The sequence below is a fragment of the Microtus pennsylvanicus genome, chromosome 6 (genome assembly GCF_037038515.1).
Source record: "Microtus pennsylvanicus isolate mMicPen1 chromosome 6, mMicPen1.hap1, whole genome shotgun sequence".
In the NCBI taxonomy this organism is placed as follows: Eukaryota; Metazoa; Chordata; class Mammalia; order Rodentia; family Cricetidae; genus Microtus; species Microtus pennsylvanicus.
Window position 1 is genome coordinate 108,818,624 of NC_134584.1, and position 19,013 is coordinate 108,837,636.

General features: G+C 46.7%; 1 protein-coding gene across 1 annotated transcript in view; it reads right to left on the minus strand.

The window, feature by feature from the left end:
- The window catches only part of Hydin (HYDIN axonemal central pair apparatus protein), a 294,282-nt gene that overhangs the window by 3,380 nt on the left and 271,889 nt on the right, over positions 1-19,013 (minus strand). Inside the window, exons 76-84 of the mRNA XM_075977335.1 lie at positions 16,780-16,978; positions 15,380-15,538; positions 13,411-13,688; positions 11,518-11,737; positions 10,202-10,414; positions 8,261-8,424; positions 7,277-7,427; positions 5,341-5,571; positions 1,200-1,424 (exon numbers count right to left, since the gene is read on the minus strand). Coding sequence (XP_075833450.1) covers positions 1,200-1,424; positions 5,341-5,571; positions 7,277-7,427; positions 8,261-8,424; positions 10,202-10,414; positions 11,518-11,737; positions 13,411-13,688; positions 15,380-15,538; positions 16,780-16,978 — 1,840 coding nt within the window. The remainder of the gene's footprint in view (positions 1-1,199; positions 1,425-5,340; positions 5,572-7,276; positions 7,428-8,260; positions 8,425-10,201; positions 10,415-11,517; positions 11,738-13,410; positions 13,689-15,379; positions 15,539-16,779; positions 16,979-19,013) is intronic.

The following is a 19,013-nucleotide window of genomic DNA, read 5'->3' on the forward strand; positions in this document are numbered from 1 at the left end:
GTGAAATCTGGTTCCATGGGGCATTAGGAGAAGTGTTGTGTGTAACTTCTCTTCCCTGTATGAATGTCATGGTAATCCATGTTGCTTCAGTACTGGGAAAGAAAGAGTCTGGGTGGCTGATGTCATAGAGTCACCATTCCGGACCAGACGGCTCACAGCCAGACTGTTGTGAGAGGCACTCCTTTCTCTTTGCTGTTGTTTATGTTTCCTGCTGTACATTCTAACTGTACTAAATGATATGAAATGCTTGCTCATGGTACTCCTGTGAGGTTGCAGGCTGCAGGCTGCAGGCTGCTATGGTTTGGATGTTATCACTAAAACTCACATTGAAAATGAGTCTCTTTGGTGAGGTATTAAAGATGTGGGATCATGAGGGCAGCCCTCTTGTATGAGTGAATCCATCCACGGATAGCAGACTGACAGGCTAATGGCTTGAGAGTATATCTATTTATAAAAGCCAGTTGCTCCCCCCACCATAGATTCACCCCTTATGACTTTGGGACTCCTCAAGAGAGTACTCACCAGCCAGGGGGCTTACCAGATGTAGCCCTTTGATCTTGGACCACTCAGCTTCCGAATTGTGAGCTGAATAAACTTTTAATTATTTATTCATTTTATAAGTTATCCAGTCTGTGGTTTTAATTTATAGAAACAGGAAAAGGCTGAGACAGGGCTATTATCTCCATATATAGTTAGAGAAATTAAATAAATTAACCTGAGTCCACTCACCCTGCAGTCCACTTACTCTGTTGTCTACTCACCCCGCCGTCCGTTCACCCCACCGTCCGCTCACCCCGCAGTCCGCTCACCCCGCCGTCTGCTCACTCCACTCTCTGCTCACCCCACAGTCCGCTCACCCCGCCGTCTGCTCACTCCGCTGTCCTCTCACCCCGCCGTCCGCTCACCCCACTGTCCGTCTACCTCGCCGTCTGCTCACTCCACTCTCTGCTCACCCCGCCGTCCGCTCACTCCGCTGTCCTCTCACCCCGCCGTCCGCTCACCCCACTGTCCACTCACCCCGTCGTCCGCTCACCCCGCCGTCCGCTCACCCCGCCGTCCGTCCGCTCACCCCGCCGTCCGCTCACCCCGCCGTCCGCTCACCCCGCCGTCCGCTCACCCGGCCGTCCGCTCACCCCGCCGTCCCCGCTCACCCCGCCGTCCGCTCACCCCGCCGTCTGCTCACCCCACTGTCCACTCACCCTGCAGTAGTATTCTGTCTTCTGTCGGGTATAATTGGTGAACTTCGCTAAAATACTTTGGTTGCTGCCAAGAACAGTCTGGAAGTGGACAGGTTTCTCAGGAGGTGCGGGCAAGGCCTTCAGAGCAAGCTCATACTGGTAGTAACCCAAGTCACTGTTGTGCAGGGTCAGTCTCCCGAAAGTTTCTCCAGCTTTCAGGGGCTGGAATTCAAACGAGAATGTTCCCTGGAAGAGAAGACAGAGGCTCTTGTCATGCTGGAAGTTTGATTCATCCTCTCCCACCAAGTGGCCTGTCTCAGGCCTTGAAGCAGGCAGTGGCAAAAATAATGCTTCAGAGACAAACACTGAAGCTGACCCTGAGCCTGGAAACTTCAGCCCAGGTTAGCCCATTCTCTCTCCCATCTGGCTTTCTCTATTCCAGGTATTTCTCCATCCTAAATCTTTCTGAATCTGAGAAACAGGTGTTGGCCCCTGCCGAGGAAAGCACATTTCTGGAAACCAGCAGCAGGTAAAGGTCAGGCAGCCCCTTCTTTGCACACAGTCAACTTCCTGGGTTCCATCTCTGCTTGAGGAGAAACATTCTCTTTTCATCACTCTCACAAAATGAAACAGGAACCAAAGGCATTGTTTATAACAGCAAAGAGAGAGAAGAACTCAGAAGCACTGCCAATAGGGGATTGACTTGATGACTTGGGGTTTTCCCATCTCAGTAGAATATTATACAGCCACAAAAGAATGGGGCAGAATTATAATGAGAGGTGTTGATTGTGTAAGTGGAAGAAAGGAGCTCTGAAAAAATACATAAATCTTGTACTTGTTTATTAAAAATTAATTTACTGTGTGTGTGCACATATGCACTTGGCTAGAGGGCAGCTTTCTGGAGTTGGTTCTCTCCTGCTACCTGGTGCAACCCAAGGATCCAACTCAAGTTGTCAGGCCTGTGTGCAAGAACCTCTACCCACTGAGCCACTTTGCTGTTTGTGTGTAGAAAAGAGTCCATAAGAACAGCCAGGCAGTGGTGGTGCACACCTTTCATCCCAGAACTTAGGACAGAGGCAGGGGAATCGCTGAGTTTGAGGCCAGTCTGGTCTATAGAGAGTTCCAGGACAACCAGAGCTACACAGAGAAATCCTGTAATGAAAAAATAAAGCAAAAACAAAAACCAAACAAACTATCAGTGGTCAAACCCAATGATGCAGGTCTTATAACTCTAGGTAGTTGAGAGCCCAAGACAGGCAGAGCACAAGATCAAGACCTGTCTGGGTTAGAGAGTGAGTTCCAGGTGAGCCTGAGTAATTTAGTGAGAATCTGTTCCATGGCAGGGGTTAGGGGGTATGGGGAAACAGTTTATAGTTTGTAGTTCAGTAGGACAGAGTTTTCCAAGAATGCACAGGCTTAGGCTTTAATTCCTAGGTCTTCCAGTAGTTTTCTAACTTAAATTCCAGGACAGGGAGAGGGTGTGGTAAAGCGCAAGCATGTCACTCCTGAGATTAGGCAGAGAAAGTGTAAGCCTGCAGGCTTCTGTTATGTGCACGCCTTTCTCCCTTGCGAAAGCTAGTCTCTGTCCCTAACATCTTTACTCTAGGGAAGTCGGCCATGTTGGAAAATGCTCTAGGGGGGTGGTCCACATAATGACTGAGGTCCAGTCAACTGCCAATAGGGAGCTAAAAACCTTTCCAGCAACCCTGTGTCTGGGTCTGGAAGCAGATTATCTAGTCTCAGGTGCGGAGGCCGGGGATGACTAGGTGGTGCCTGGTTGACTGCCTGCCTGCCTGCCTGCCTGGAACCTCATGAGACACAGCTCCCCACCCCCAGCAACAATGGCCCAGCCAAGCTGCCACTGCGGAGAGTAAGCATTTGCCGTTGGACAAGATGCTAGGTTTGAGAGTAATTTGTTATGGATTGGCAGATAACAGATAATGGAATTCCATTCAAAATCCAGCGTTCACTTTATTTTTCTTTATTTCTTCTGAGCAATGTGGCTTCAAAATTTATATAGAAGAGTCAAGAATAGCTGACAGATTTCTGAATAGCAACAAGAGTGTAAGCTATCGCTGGAGTTGAACTGACAGTTTTACCTGATGTCAACTAACACTTATCAAAGTATATGTTAATAAAACACAGAAGTATTCGCATGAGAACAGAAATAATTTTATCCCAGAAGAGCTAGAACAGACCCATGGATGGATGAAATTGGTTTATCTTATACATGTTTCTGCAGAGCAGTAGGTTTTTTTGTTTTGTTTTTTGTTTTTTTGGAGATAGGATTTTAAGTAGTTCAAGTTGATCTCAAACTCAATACATAGCTGAGGATGATCTTGAACTTTTGATCCTCTTTTCCGTCCCTCTGGAGTGCTGGGATTACAGTCATGTGCCACCATGCTCAGTTTAAAACCAGAATTTTAGTTAGTCAGAGACAATTCATATTGACTTGGAAAGCAAAGCGAAACTCTGACTCACGTTATACATAGAAACCAGTTCCTTAGGTTTAGGGTAAGAGGATAATAGTAGTACAACATTGTTTAGACTGTCTTCAAATACCTGTTCTATCCCCCCCCCCCCCCCCCATCAGCTAGGTTCAAAATAACACCAAGCTAACATTTATAATGAAAGCAAGTGTAGGGGCGACCTCAAACTCAAATGTGAGTACGTGGAGCCAAAGTACCAATAGCGATGAGCCTGGTGTAATATTAGCTCCTGCATGGTGCAGGGAGCATCAGCTCTGAGAGCCAAACAGCACAGATCCCTGCTGAACTGAGACGGAAAGCCTAGAGGGACATTCCAGCAGAAGCTGGAGGAGTGGTTTCAGTTTAACTACAAGTTGTTGTAATAAGATTAACCTAGTGGGGGCAGTAGAGACTAGCTGAAGGCTCAAACAGAGCGCCTGAACTGGTCAGGTGCTGCAACAAAAATAGGATCTTGAGTTTGAGGCCATTCTGGGTGGCACAGTGAGACCCTGTCTCAAAGAAGTTAGAACAAACCCAACTTAAAGCAAAACACCAACAAAAACTGTCGGACTGAAGCCCCTTTCTGAAACAGCCTGGCTTGGAGAGAAATCTTTGAGAATAGGGATTACTTGATTACAGCAAAGACACAGGAGACAAAGGACAGATACAATCCTGCCTGCTAATGGCAGGCAGCAGAGTGGAAAAAAGTAACCTAGTCCTGGAGATGAGGGAAGAGATGGAGTAGTGTGAAGGGGACAGGCAGAACTGGACTAGGGTGAGAAGGCAGGGAAGGTAGAGTGGGGACTTTGGGAGAATTCAGACAGTGAGTTTTGGAACGGTAAACTGAGAAAATGAATAAAAAGGAAAGCCCGTCTTCCTCCTGGTTCGTAATTCCTGACCATGTCCTCTTTACCATGGTTGGAGGTTCTTGCATGCCTCTTAAGAATACTCTGCACAGAAGCAAGTATAAGCAACAAGTGTACAAGCATGTATATGTATGTATGTGTGTGTGTGTACATGTATGTGCATATAAATGTGTATGTAGTGCATGTGTATATGTATGTATGTGTATATGTGTGTGTGTGTGTTTTATTCTGATACTTTATACTCTTCGCTTTCTTTTTCACACGAAGATCCATGGTCTAGGGATTGAACCCAGAATATCCCATGCATGTTGGGCAAGTTATTCTGCAACTAAGGCACACTTCTAGCTCTATGATACTTTTGTTTGTTTTGTTTTTGTTTTTTTGAGACAGGGTTTCTCTGTAGCTTTGGAGCCTGTCCTGAAACTTGCTCTGTAGACCAGGGTGGCCTTGAACTCACAGAGATCCACCTGCCTCTGCCTCCCACATGCTGGGATTAAAGGTGTGTGCCACCACCACCTGGCTCTATGATACTTTTATAATTAGAAAAGAGATGTTTCCCCTTTAGTTTGAACAAGTCAAACAATCAACAGACAAAGAAAATAGAAAGTAGTCCATTTTACCGGTCCATACCAAAGCTAAGTGACTCTAGTTCACATGAAGACTTTGACTGTAGAAGAAAGGAACACAAGGCTGACTATTCCTGCCATTCTTCTTGCCCTCCATCAGGGCTGGCCCACACTCAAGGGTTGCAGAACATAGACCCAGAGGCCCCATGGGTAGAAACCACTGTCCTAGCCCTCAAGAATCCCCTGGCAGTCAGGTCCTTACCTCAGAGTTTGCAGGCACAGCAAACTGAGAAGGTAGGTTGATGTCATTCAGCTTGCACTCTGTAGAGAAGGTCACGGAATAGGGCAGGGGATTCTCCAACTTGATGGAGGCTGACGCACTCTGGCGGACTGAGCTCGTCATCTGGATGGTTTTTATAATGCCAGAAGGGATGACTCTGAAACTCACAGTGTAGTACAGGAACTCATTGGTCACCTCGTTCCGGAAGATCACCTGTGTTCACAGGGAGGATAGAAGGAAACGGGGAGAGGAGATGTTAGCACAGGGTCCTCTGTGCACACTCAGCATCTCCTGCTATCTGGGAGCCTTGCTGGGCACATGAAGCACACATACTGGGGTGGCCCGGCCAGTCAGTCCGATCCCTGCTAGGCAGCTTTTCTCTTTTGGAACTGTAGTCTGGCTTTTTATAGGTGAGAGATGATTTAAGAATCTCGGTTCACTTTAGAAGGCACTAGAGCAGCTTGGTCCACTGACAAATTTTACCAGTGAGGACAGTTAGGCAACCCCAGAGAACAAGTGAGATCTTCAGACCTTCAAACTGGAGTGGCATTCACGCCTACTGCTGTTGCTGCCAGAGCTGTTAGTGAGAACGACAATGACAGACAGCATTTAATGCTCACTGGGGGTTAGTATATGCCAGGCTACACGATTCTCAAAATGTGTCTCAATGGCCTCACCCTTTACAGAGGAGGGAATGGAAGTGTAGCTAAGCTCAGTGTCTTGCTCAAGGTCATGTGCAAAGAGGTACCCTGCATGGGGTGACCTCAGAGCTCACCCTGAAAGCACCAAGTACTCTGCTCATCTGTCGGAACTCTCCAGGGAGAATGGGAATGTGGGCCCCGTGTGCTTGTGGTCGTTCATATATAGCAACTTAAAACACATTTCTGTTGAGAGAGAGTCTCTTGTTGCTCAGGTTAGCACACAACTCCAGAGGCAGGCCTCACACTCTTGAGTGCTGTGCCTGGCTTTCATACGGTTGCTTTTGTGAAGTAGACTCTATCCAAGCGTTTGTTCTTCTTAATACATGGGAATGTCAATCCTGTCATCATTGGGTGGCAATTTTATTTATACAGCCTGGCTTTTATATACATCCTTCTAAAGACCTTGTCTAGTTTTATTTATTTATTTATTTATTTATTATGTATGTATGTATACAATATTCTGTCTGTGTGTATGCCTGCAGGCCAGAAGAGGGTACCAGACCTCATTATAGATGGTTGTGAGCCACCATGCGGTTGCTGGGAATTGAACTTAGGACCTTTGGAAGAGCAGGCAATGCTCTTAACTGCTGAGCCATCACTCCAGCCCCCCCTTGACTAGTTTTATACTTTAAAATCTTTCCCTTGGTGAGTCCATAATTAACGATAACTTCAGAGACTGTCGATAAACAAACAACACGCAAGCCTTCAATCCTGACCTCTCCTGTGAGCTACAAATTTCACATATACTCTCCTACTTCAAAGCACGTATCTCATTAGAAAGTTATGCATTGGCAGAATAATTCTGCTTCCCTCCATTAGTCTGTGCTTCATAAGAATAGAGGCGGATCTCTGTGAGTTCGAGACCAGCCTGGTCTACAAGAGCGAGTTCCAGGACAGGCTCCAAAGCCACAGAGAAACCCTGTCTCGAAAAAAACCAAAAAAAAAAAAAAAAAAAAAAAGAAAGAAAGAATAGAGGCCGCGCCTGCCTTTGTCCCTTGCTGTGCTACCCTGTGCTACCAGCACTCTGCACAGAGTGTGGCCTATGCACTCAATGGATACCTATGAAAGGAATGAACGAACTAAGCAAGCTAGCACGGAGTGAACGCTGCGGTGCTTGAGGACAGTGCCTGGAGGATAGCATCTGCTGTTCTCTAACACCCCAGGGTCCCAGGGTCAAACCTCCAGGGGCTTGGGAGGTGCCTTTGATGCGATGATACCTTTGCAGTGTACAGCCCCTCCTTGTGTGAAAAGAAGTTCAGCTTGTAGTCTTTCTTGGAGCCAGATAGTACATCAATGTAATCAAGGCCCTTCAGAGTGACACTTAGGTCTGCTCTCTCCGGTTTCAATATTTCCACAATGACCCGGAATCTGGCACAGGGACAAGAGAGAGAGAGAATGAGAAATGACGAGAGACACTGGCATGAGGCTGTCCAAAGGCGGGAAGGAAAGAGGCTGTGTCTAAGGGAAGCTACATCTGCCTTTAACGGAGATTGTGTGGAACTGTGGTTCTAGTCTTCACTCTGTCACCAACAGCAACTGCCATTTATTGAGCCAGGTACCCAGCAGTTCCTTCTCCGTGTTGTTTTCAGATATACAGCTGTCACGCCCAGAGGAGGTTTGCTTCATTAACACCTCCACTTTACAGAAGGGGAAACAGAGGTCCAAAGAAGGACGATAACTTGCTCAGACAACACGCGTGGCTATTGGCAAAACTGGGGTTCAGACTTAGATCTGAGCGTTAGTCTACGATGCTAGGCAGGCGGTCGTCAGGAAGATGTACTTCCAGCCTCCATTTCTCCTCTGTGGAAGAGAAGGATGAGGCTACTTGCTCTTGATCTTTGCTGGTTCTTTCATCCCTCTCTACCTTCTGCTGGAAGCACAGTTTGAGGGGTTTTCTAGATTTATAGCTAGGCTCAGGCTATAAACCACTCAACTATAACAAAGACGATGATGGTTAGGGTCATCAGAACTACTGTTTATTGGGCATGTATTTTGTGGGAGGCAGTGCCCTACAGTCTGTAAGAATCAGCACTGAACAAGATGACTGGGTTCATGTCCGTGAGACACTTGGCTACACAGAGGACTAAGTCTCTGACTGCCCTGGCCTAACATTCTCTGTAAGCTCTGGGCAGGGGAAGGACCAAGCTGGATGGTGGAGGCCATCTGTCCCCCTTCCCTGACTGCTCACCCCACTCCCTCACCTCTGGGGCTTGTTCAGCCAGTTGTTGATTGGCAGGAGCTCAACATAGGGAGTCTTACATGGAACCTCACGGTAGATATTGGCAACAGCTTTGGGGAGCTCGGCAGTCCCGTGCAGGGCATACAGCCAGCCAGTCCCATCCGGGAGGGGGAAAAAGAGAGTGCCCTTGAAAGAAGAAGAGATACGTCAGAATGACACAGAAGCTCCTGCCTGACCTGGAGGGTAAAATAAGTCTAACACTTTACTTTAAAATTTTAACTTTTGGGGTGTGTGTGTGTGTGTGTGTGTGTGTGTGTGCGTGTGTGTAGAGTGAACCCATGTGCAGCCACTTGGAGGCCAAGAAAGGATGCTGCGTATCTTCCTTTATTGCTGCCCACAATATTCCTTTAAGACAGGGCCTCTCACCGGGCAGTGGTGGTACACTTTAGTCCCAGCACTTGGGAGGCAGAGGCAGGCAGATCTCTGTGAATTCGAGGCCAGCCTGGTCTACAAGAGCTAGTTCCAGGACAGGTTCCAAAGCTACAGAGAGACCATGTCTCAAAACACAAAATAAAAACAAAAACAAAAAAAACCAAAACAGGGTTTCTTTTTTTTTTTAGGTTCTTTTTCTTTTATTTTTTATTACTTTTTTTTAAATTACGAATCCAAATTTCCACTCCCTCCTCTCCTCCCACTCCTTCCCCTCTTTCCACTCCCCTCCCGCCCCACCCCCCTTCCAATAGCAAGAGAGGGCCATCCATGCACCCCGCCCTGTGGAAAGTCCAAGGCGACCCTGCTACATCCAGGCCAAGCAAGGTTTACATCCAAAGAGAATAGGATTCCAAGAAGCCAGTACATTGCCATAGAGACAAATCCCAGTGGCCCCTCAGTCTACCCCAACTGTCAACCCCTTTCAGAGTTGACTCCCAGTCCAGTTGGAGTTGGTGAGCTCCCATTAGCTCAAGCAAACTGTCTCAGTGGATGAACGCCTTATGGTTTTGGATTCCTTGCTCATACTCTCACTCAGAAGCAGCAACTCGTCATATTGGATAGATAGTGAAGACTGAAGAAAATATAGTTTGTTTCTAAGCACAGAGACCAGCTGCTTTCCTTTTCTCTACATCACCCTGGCTGTCCTGGAACTCACTACATAGACCAGGCTGGCCTCAAAGTGGGAGATCCACCTGCCTCTGCCTCCCAAGTGCTGGGATTAAAGGCATATGTCACTACTACCCTGCCTAATTTTTAAAATAGCATTTAAAAAATTTATTTTTATTATTTTTAGTTATGCGTCTCTGTGTGGGTATGTGCATGTGAGTATAGGGCCTACAGAGGCAGAGAGGGCATTGGAGTCCCCTGAAACTGGAATTACAGGTGGTTGCAAGCCACCCAACATAGGTATTGGGAAGTGAGCTCAGGTCCTCTGTAAGAATAGCAAGTGCTTTTAGCTGTTGAGCCATCTCTCTCTCTGACCCTCAGATTACATTTTCATATCATTCATTCATTCATTCATTCATTCATTCGTGTGTATGTGTACACACATGTGGCATCACATGTGTGGAACTCAGAGGACAACTTGTAAGAGTCACTTCTCTGCTTCCAAAATGCTGGTCTTGGGGGTTGCTCTTTTGCAAGGCTTGGTGGCAGGCACATCCCTGGGCCTCTTCTGATTTTTGTTACAGATACCATGATGTTTCTGATGTGCTAAACTAAATATGAATTTCTTGATGCTTGTTCTAGGGCTTCATTTTAGGACTGAGCTGCCGAATTCTAAGAGAAACAGAGGCAATGGGGGCGCCACTGCCTGACAACTGCCACGGCTCCCCATTGTTCCAGGATCTGGGTACTCACGCCTCACTTGAGTATTCTTCCAACTTTGAGCTCTAAAACTGTCGTCTGGCCCCTGTCTACACAGCTCCTTGCTCCCTCTGTACCAGAAAGCAGGCGGGAGGCCTCGGTTTACCTGGTGCTTGCGGTTCTCCAGATTCATGGTGCGGGGCTTGTAAGTGATCTCATAGGGCTTGTTTTGCTGATGGGCCTCCAGGGTGATGAACTCGGGCCCCTCCCAGTGCTCGCCCTCAAAGATGGGGTGCAGATTCCAGGTCTGGTTGGTACGGTTTGAGAGCAGGATGGTCTGCGTGTGCCTGGAGCGCACCTGGCAGTTGAAATTCACCACCTGGGGGAAGCAGGACAATCACCTTCTGTGTCCTCTCCTCTGAACATCTTCCAGGGGCCAGAGCCATGTTTGCGCGCGCGCGCACACACACACACACACGTGCAGGGGAAGAGAGCTTTTAACAGCGTTTCCCACAGTGAATCCCAGTGGACAATCTCCTTTCCCCTCAGTCATTCCACAAATAGTTTGGGGTTCCTTCTTTCCAGCCCCATGTGTCCCCATACATAGATACACACATGTAATTTTGAATCTGGTTTCAAATATGAGCGAAAACATATACTACTTGTCTTGCTCAGTCTGGCTTACTTCATTAAACATATGATTTTGAGTTGCATACATTTTCCTGCAAAAGTCATGGCTTCACTTTTCTTTACAGCCGTACACAATTGCATGATGTAGTGGCTGCACACACGCTGCCAGTCAAATCATTTCAGTGCAGACATGAGGCCCTGAGTTCAGTTTCTAGCATCCATGTAAGAGCCAGTGTGGCAGGGTCTGTCTGCAGCTCCAGCACCGAGGGGACGGAGACAGCTGGACCCCTGAAGCTCCCTGACAGGCTAGCCTAGCTGAATTTATGAGCTGTAAAATATCCACCTTCTACTATCCCCTGTGCCTATTGTACCATCCAAGCCACCGTCATGTCTCCCCTCATCTCTGGGAAGTGCTTCTCGTTAGTCTTTCTTCCTCTGACGTCTGTCAACATCTGGTTTGACCCCATTAAGCACAAATCAAATAATGTCATTCCTCTGCTCAAGACTCAAGTCCTCCTGCTCCAGACGAAGGAACAGAATGCTTGTGTGGCAAGCACTTCACTGACTGAGCTATGCTCTGCTCCCTGCTCACAGTTCTCCTAACAGAATTTTATCTAGATGGTCTCCTTGAGGCTGCCTTGAGGGTGTAATGCTTGTACCACAAGCTGAAGAAAGACATGAAATAAGTTAACAAAGAGGGAAGAAAGATTATTCAGTCAGTGGATATGGTATGTGCAAAGTCCCTGCGGCAGGGAGAAACTGTACTGAATGTTCTATACAGTTGTTGAGAACTGAATTCCTTCATTGGGCTTACTCCTGCCTTTGGCCCATCCCTGGCCAATGCCTACTTGCCTCTTTGATTGCAGGTGGTCCCACGCAGATTCCAGACAGGGTGAGGGACAGAGGATTTCCTCCCTGGATGAAGCAGGGAATGTTTTTATAGAGACTTTCCTTTCCTATCTCAGTGGGATGGTAGGTTACTTCTAAAGCAACCTCCATGCCTGAGGTGATGTAACCTTCTTCAGGGCTGATGGAGAAGTGAGGCTTCAGTCTCTTCACATCCCATTTAAACCTTTTCCGAGAAAGAAGAAGACGAGAGAGATAGTATGTTAATATTCTGAGGGTATGCAAATAAAAGACACCACCAGGACTTTTGACAGCTTAGTCCCCACCCTGACTACTCCCTGGGATCTAGGAGGAGGAAGCCCTGTCAGAGCAGAGGTGGTTGGGAACATGGGCCAAGATTACTCTCGGGTAAGGGGACTCTGCTCCCTCTTAGAGTTGAACTGGGGTGAGAAGTTGGCTGCACTCACTGTCCATGAATGACAGATAGGGAATGTATGCATGAATATGTTCATGTGTTCCCAAGGTTGCATAGCTAGCAGGTGGCTAGACTAGGACTACAGTTTCTTAAGACCATGGCCTTGACTGTCCCATGCACTACTTGTTTAGATCCAGAAGGGTGGTGACAAGGCCTTCATGTGAGAGTTATGTCTGTTCTTAGTGGCACTGGGATCTTGATGAGCCTATGGGGCCATTCCTGTGATCGGGCATTTGGTATGGGCAGAAGGCTGGGGATGAAAGGTGCAGAACAGTCCTTCCAAATCAGGGCTACCATATAGCATCCTCTTGGTGGCATAGCACTGAGTCTATATGGTGAGGACCCCTGGGGTGTGTAGTGGGTACCCGACAGCCAGGCCAATGCATGAGCACCAAGAGGAGAGAGCCTGGGTTCTGGTCCTGTCTTTTTATTTCCTGGCTGTGGAATCCCTAAGCCTCATTTCATCTGTGAAATAAGGCTGTAAAGCACCTGCCCTGGAGACTGCGTTGATTCCAGGTAAGCCTTCCCAGCCTTACACCCATGCTTACTGATACATACGTGATTTGGGAGAAAGTTAATCTTTTTTTACACTTTATTTATACTAAAGCAGATTGTGAATTGTTCTACTGGTGTTTTTTCTAATTCTATCTAATAGGAATGATGCCTAGAGAACACGTTTTGTCCCCATAATTCTCCCCTCCTTCTACCCTCTTCTGCCTTCTCCACCCCCTTCTCCCTGCCTCTTATTTCTCCTTTTTCTTTGTGATGCTGGGAATTGAACTCAGGGCCTTGTATGTGCTATGCAATTGCTCTACCACTGAGCTTCATCCCCAGCATCCTCTCCTCCTTTAAACAAGGTTTGATATAGTCTAGGTTAACCTCGCCTTGGACATATATAGCCAGAATAGCTGCCTTGAACTACTGATCCTCCTGCCTCCACTTCTCAGTCCTCAAGTGCTAGAATTATACAAAAGTGTTCCACCATGCCTAGCTTCTTTTTCTTCCTTCCCTTCCTTCCTTCCTTCCTTCCTTCCTTCCTTCCTTCCTTCCTTCCTTCCTTCCTTCCTTCCTCTTTCTTTCTTTTTCTTTCCCTTCCTTCTTTCTTCTTTCTTCTTTCTTTCTTTCTTTCTTTCCTCTCTTTCTCCCTTCCTCTCTCTTTCTTTTTTAAAGACAGGGTATCACTATGCATTTTAAATCCTCCTGCCTCAGTATTATACGATTATACGATAGTATAAGCAGCCTAGAGTTGTTGAGATTGAGCTGGGTGAGTTGTGTGACAGGCATATACCAGGATTGCACCAATGTTTCTACCATGTCACCATGGGAGTAGCTGTTACTGTGATGCTTCATTTGAGGCAAGGACAGAATTCAGAGATGCAGATGTCTGCTACCGTCTCAGGTGGGAGACACCATCCCCATCCTACCTTGCACCCACATCGCCTGTGTTCATTATGAGGATGCGCCGTGTAGATTGTGTCTGATACACGACAGGACCAAAGGGAAGATGCTCCTGGTCCAGGGAAATCTCCAGGGCCTGACAGCAGCCACTAAGGAGAAAGAGGGGACGCAGAAGTCCCATCCATTCCATGAACACTTCCTCAGAGAAAGGAGGGATGCGCTTCTTGGGGGCAAAGGTAATTTCCAGCTTGCAGACTTCTTTGGGCTTCAGAGTGATATTGTGGAAGGGCTCCAGGGTGATGACCTAGACAGTGAGACAATGTGACTCAGAAGCTGAAGGGAGGGAGGCTCCTCAGGCTTCAGTGCCTCCTGCTGGGGCTCTCGGCCCAGGGATCAAATCTCATCTGTTACTGGCTGGGTCATCTCTGATAACGTTACTCAAAGCCTCCCCTTCACTTGCCCTTCGATGAAGGGCAAGATCATGTCTGTAAAATGTGTGACTTATGACAGGGATCCAACAAATGTTAATTTCCTGTTCTGTCTGGTTTTTCAGCTCCTCTTGGGCATTTCATTCTTCCTTCCTCCATGGTAGAGGAAACAGTAGCAGGAAACGTGAAACAAGAAACATCAATCCAGCCTTCCTCAAATGTTCCCTGATGGGAGAGCATCAGGTTAAGTGAAACAAGCCAGACTCAGAAATACAAGATTACATGTTTCCTCTCATATGCAGTCTGATTTAACTGTGTGTGTGTATAGATATATGTATATGTGTGTGTGTATAGATATATGTATATGTGTGTGTGTGTATGCCATGCATGAAGCAGTAGAACGATGGACAAAGGGGAACGCAGTATATAGGAGAGGGGAGCAGGAACAAGACAAGATCATGGAGAAAAAGAAATTGCAAAACATTGCATACTTTTTATCATATGCCGAATCTATATTTAATGTCTATAAACACACACATATGACAAGAAAGCAGAAGAGACACTCTGAGAGGAAGGCAATAGGGATAGGGGAGGAGAGTTGGGGATGGTAAGAACAAGATACAATCACACACACGTGTGTAAAATGTCATAATGAGCCAGGTGTGGTGGCACATGCTCTTAATCCCAGAACTCAGGAAGCAGAGGCAGCCTCCTGAATTCAGCACTCTGAGTTCAAGTCCAGCCTGATCTACAGAGCGAGTTCCAGGAGAGCCAGGACTATACAGAGAAACCCCGTCTCAAAAAACCAAAAGCCAAAACCAAACCAAACCAAACCAAAGTAAACAAACAAAAAGTCATGATGAAACTATTATTTTGTATGCTAACTAAAAACACAGATAATAAAGAGGACATACTGGGACTAATAAAACTTAGACCTCAGGACTTGCCCAGACCAGCTGATTCAGTGTTTGGGAGATGATCTGAAACCTGCATTTTCTAAATTCCCTGGGTGACTGTATTCTAAAGTTCAGGAGCTACAGTATAAATTCCTACGTGACTTCCTTTTTCCCCTTAGTCCTGGTAGGCAGCAACCCCAAATCTGCCATAAGGAAACCAACTCCTTACATTCTCTGTCCAGAGCATGGAGCGGCTGGCAGGAATGCACCGAGGCTGCAGGAGGCTGCAGGAGGCTTCAGGAGGCTGCAGGGAGTGAGGTGAGGGACATGGGAGAAAACTGTCCTGGGGATTTCCCCAACGCCATGACTTTGGGAGCTAGCCTGAGGTAAACGCTCAAGACAAGTCACTTTAACAAAACTCTGGTTACCCACTAAGGGACAATTTGATATAGCCATCTGGGGGTGAAGTTCTCTGGCAGAGGAGAATTTAGTTTGGATTTATGAAGAAAGGGAACAAGGAGTTTTCCCTCTTTGCATGGGATGGTGGGCACCACGGAGTCCTGGGATGAGGTACTCTCTATGTTTCTGGCTCTGGCTGGCCTCTCACAGCCAATTTTTCTGTATCCTGCAACACCCATGGACTCCCCCCCCCCCCATTTTCTTACACTGACCTTGGCTTCCTGGAGTTCTGGAATAGAGAACATGACGGACTGGTTAAAGGTGAGCTGGGCAAGGCTGTTGTTTATGATGGAAACAGTTTTCTTCACAACCTGACCTGGAAGAACAGCTCCTAACTTCACGATCCTGTTGGCTGGATCTAGAACTAAGATCTGGGTGACCAGAAAGAGCAGGGAGTAGATTTTGTCAGTCAATGCGGAAAATGAACATGACGCTTGTGTCCCCTAGAAGCCGGGGCAGCTCCCTTTTTCCATGGTCTCACGACTTCAGGTCAGTGAGCCTTGATTTCATGACTAGCTCGCACCAGCCCTGAAGACAGGAGCATTGGAACCTCTGTAACCTGTAGAAGAGATGTCCCCTCTCTGCACAACTAATCTCCGTCAATGTGCATGTGTGACACACACTCACACACACACATACACACACTCTCTCACACACTCACACACATACTCACATACACTCTCTCACTGTCTTTCTTTCTGTCTCTGTCTCCCTCTCTTTCTCTCTTGCACACACACACACACACACACACACACACACACACACACACACACACACACACACACCTGTGACTTCTTTTTGTTCTGACTATAAAAACTCACACAGCCTCTTGGATAGTGGACCATGTCATTCATGCTAACCCAGATCTTGCTACCAACGCTTGGTCACTCATTTTTGGCTCACAAGGAATTATTTCTAATTCTCTTTGGAGCAAGAGTCGTGCTTTGTGTTGACAAGACACACCAGGTGGTAATGTCCTATTGCTCCTGTGACTTGAGGGGAGGTGGCTATACACCCCACCCATTTCTCATTTGTTGAAATATCCTATGCATTCTTAAGAATCTTGGATTTTTTCAGGCTTCTTGAGCTTTCTGTTACAATATAAAACTTCCACCAGAAGTACCAGACATAGTTACCAGATGCAGTAACACAGGGGTGACTATCAGGACAGGACCGTTTCCTACAGATCTGGGTCACCTGGGCAGGAGGCATTCCTGAATGTAATCCTGGGACCCACAGCTGGCTGAGAACATTCACCAGTGAGGGTCAGCAGGAGGAATAGCTCATAGATGACCCCTATGTCTGCATAAGATACGCCCTCCAGTGGGACGTAGCCTGTGACACTTCTCCAAGAAGATGCAGAACATTTCTTTGGTGCTTGCAGTTGACAGAGGTCACCAGTACAGTGAATCTAGATCTGTCTGAGTAAGAGCTGGGATTGAGCCTGGTTTAAAAATTCCTTGCCACCTTCTGTGATCAGGGACACCATGTGGGTGGAGCCAGATGACATTGGGTGGAGCATTCCCGGGAGCAGGGAAGAGGGGATGTGGGGTGGCAAGAGTCTGGGAAGCGGAAGGAAGAGGGTTCTGAAGTTCCACCCACGGTCTCTTACCTTCATTTCTGTGCCTTTGCCTTTGATCTCCACTGTCTGTTGAGAAAGCCCATTGATTTCAAAGGGGATGAGCTCTCGGTAGCTGACAGCTTCCCGAGGGTAGAAGGTAATTGGGATCTCCAGTGTCTTCCCCGGCTTTATCACGTCCACATTGAAGTTCACCTCGATGTGTGGGGTGTTGGTGTATAAACAATCTAAGCTGGGGAAGACCCAGAGGAAGGGGTATAAGTACCAAGAAGGCAGAACTGGAGGGGTCCCCTGTGCTTTCTGGGATGAAAGGTGACAGATTTTCTGTCCTGCTGTCCTAGAGTCAGGGGAGTCACCAAGGAGCTGGAAGGAATGGCAGCAATGACCAGCTCATGCTCCTTCAGGTGCAGTCAAGTCACTCAGTCTCAGTCACAGCCCGAGGTGCAGGTGGGAGCTCATACACTCAATCCACCGATGCTCTTTTTCTTGAAAATTCCTCTCAGCGTCCAACACTCTCTCACAAGGGCGCAGCCCTTTAGTCACTGGCTGACAAAGCTCGGTGGAGTGCAGCGCATGTTCTAGAGTTTGGATCAGGATCTGCCAATAACTAGCCACGTGACCTGGGAAGATTTGCTCAGGCCACTCAGATCTGCTCCCTCACCTGTGAAATGGGGTTAGTAGCAGCTACCTCACAGGATTGTTGGAGAAATTAAATGGGATAGTGATGAAGGCTCTTTTTTGTTATTTTTTTTACTTATTCTATCTAAATTTAAATTTATTTAAAATTTAAAAATATTTGTCTTCATTTTTATATGTATGTATGTCTGGCCTGTGTGTGTACATACGTGCACTGTGTCTGCCTGGTGCCCTCAGAGGTCAGATGAAAGAGCATCTCCTCCCTATTCCCCCTGGGCAGGAGGGCACCTAGACTTTTCCAGCACAACTTCCCTGCGTCTTCCTGATGTGTTTTTGGAGAAGGAATTCAGCTAAATGGGTGCCCGGAGCTCAAGGCCTTCAGTAGGCAGAGATGATATCGAATTGTAAAAGGAGGACTGTAAGTAGATGACATTTAAAGCATTTATTTTTATTTTGTGCATGTAAGTGTTTGCCTACAATAATGTGCGCATGCCATGTGCATGCCAGAGGTCAGAGGAGGGTGTTAGAGCCCCTGGAACTGAAGTTATAGATGGTTATGTGGGTGATGAGAATGGAATGTGGGTCCTCTGCAAGAGTAGCAAGTGTTCTCAACCGCTGGACCATCTCTCCAGACTGTTAGATAAGATTTTAAATTTATTTAAAACTAAATAATAGTCTTGGGATTTAATATCTAGAATAATATCAGCAACAGCAGCAAGCAGTTACTGAGTCCCACTGTTCTCAGTACTGAAGGACACTGTTCTTAGTATCCAGATGTGGTCTCCTGCTTCAGGCAAGGAGATAGGCATAGAGAATTTAAAAATGTAAAATATATTTGCATGGTGGCGCATATCTGCAATCCTAGTACTCAGACGGCTGAGAGAGGAGGATCATGCGTTTGAGACCAACCTGGGCCATACAGTGAGACTTCATCTCAAAACTAACAGACCATATACTGCCCACAACAGCAAAAACAAGAAGAATAAAACAAAACAAAGTTGTTCACTGTCACAGCTATCAAAGAGCTAATATTTGAACTTGGATTTATGCTATTTGATATGGTAGTGACAAAACACTCACAGTAATTGAAATCAATTAAAATTAAATTAAAATGCAGTTCTTTGGTTGCACCAAGCTACTTATAGCTAAAGGCCATCACATTGGACAGTGAAGATAATATTTTTCCATGGCAGAATGTTCTCTGCAGGACTGATAAAGAGATCTGTTAGATAATATTTTAAATTTATTTAAAACTAAATAATAGTCTTGGGATTTAATATCTAGAATAATATCAGCAACAGCAGCAAGCAGTTACTGAGTCCCACTGTTCAGCCAGATTCTTTCTCATTAGGTCTGGAAAGAGCTGTGGAGACTTGGACCGAAACATTCCACAGGGCTGATGCAGACAGCCTGGGTTTGATCTGGAAGATTTAGGCTCAGCACAGACCTGCTGTTTAGTGCAGAGCAATTCAGTTTTTAACTCTCCCAACCTCTTTCCAAGGAAACAAAACAGAAGCTGCAGGAATTTGACACAAGTCAAGAAGAGGATGTTCAGCAGGCAGCTCATGGATGTTCAAGCATTTATATTAATGGTGGAGACCGGGACCCAGGATTCATGCTGCCTGTGCTGA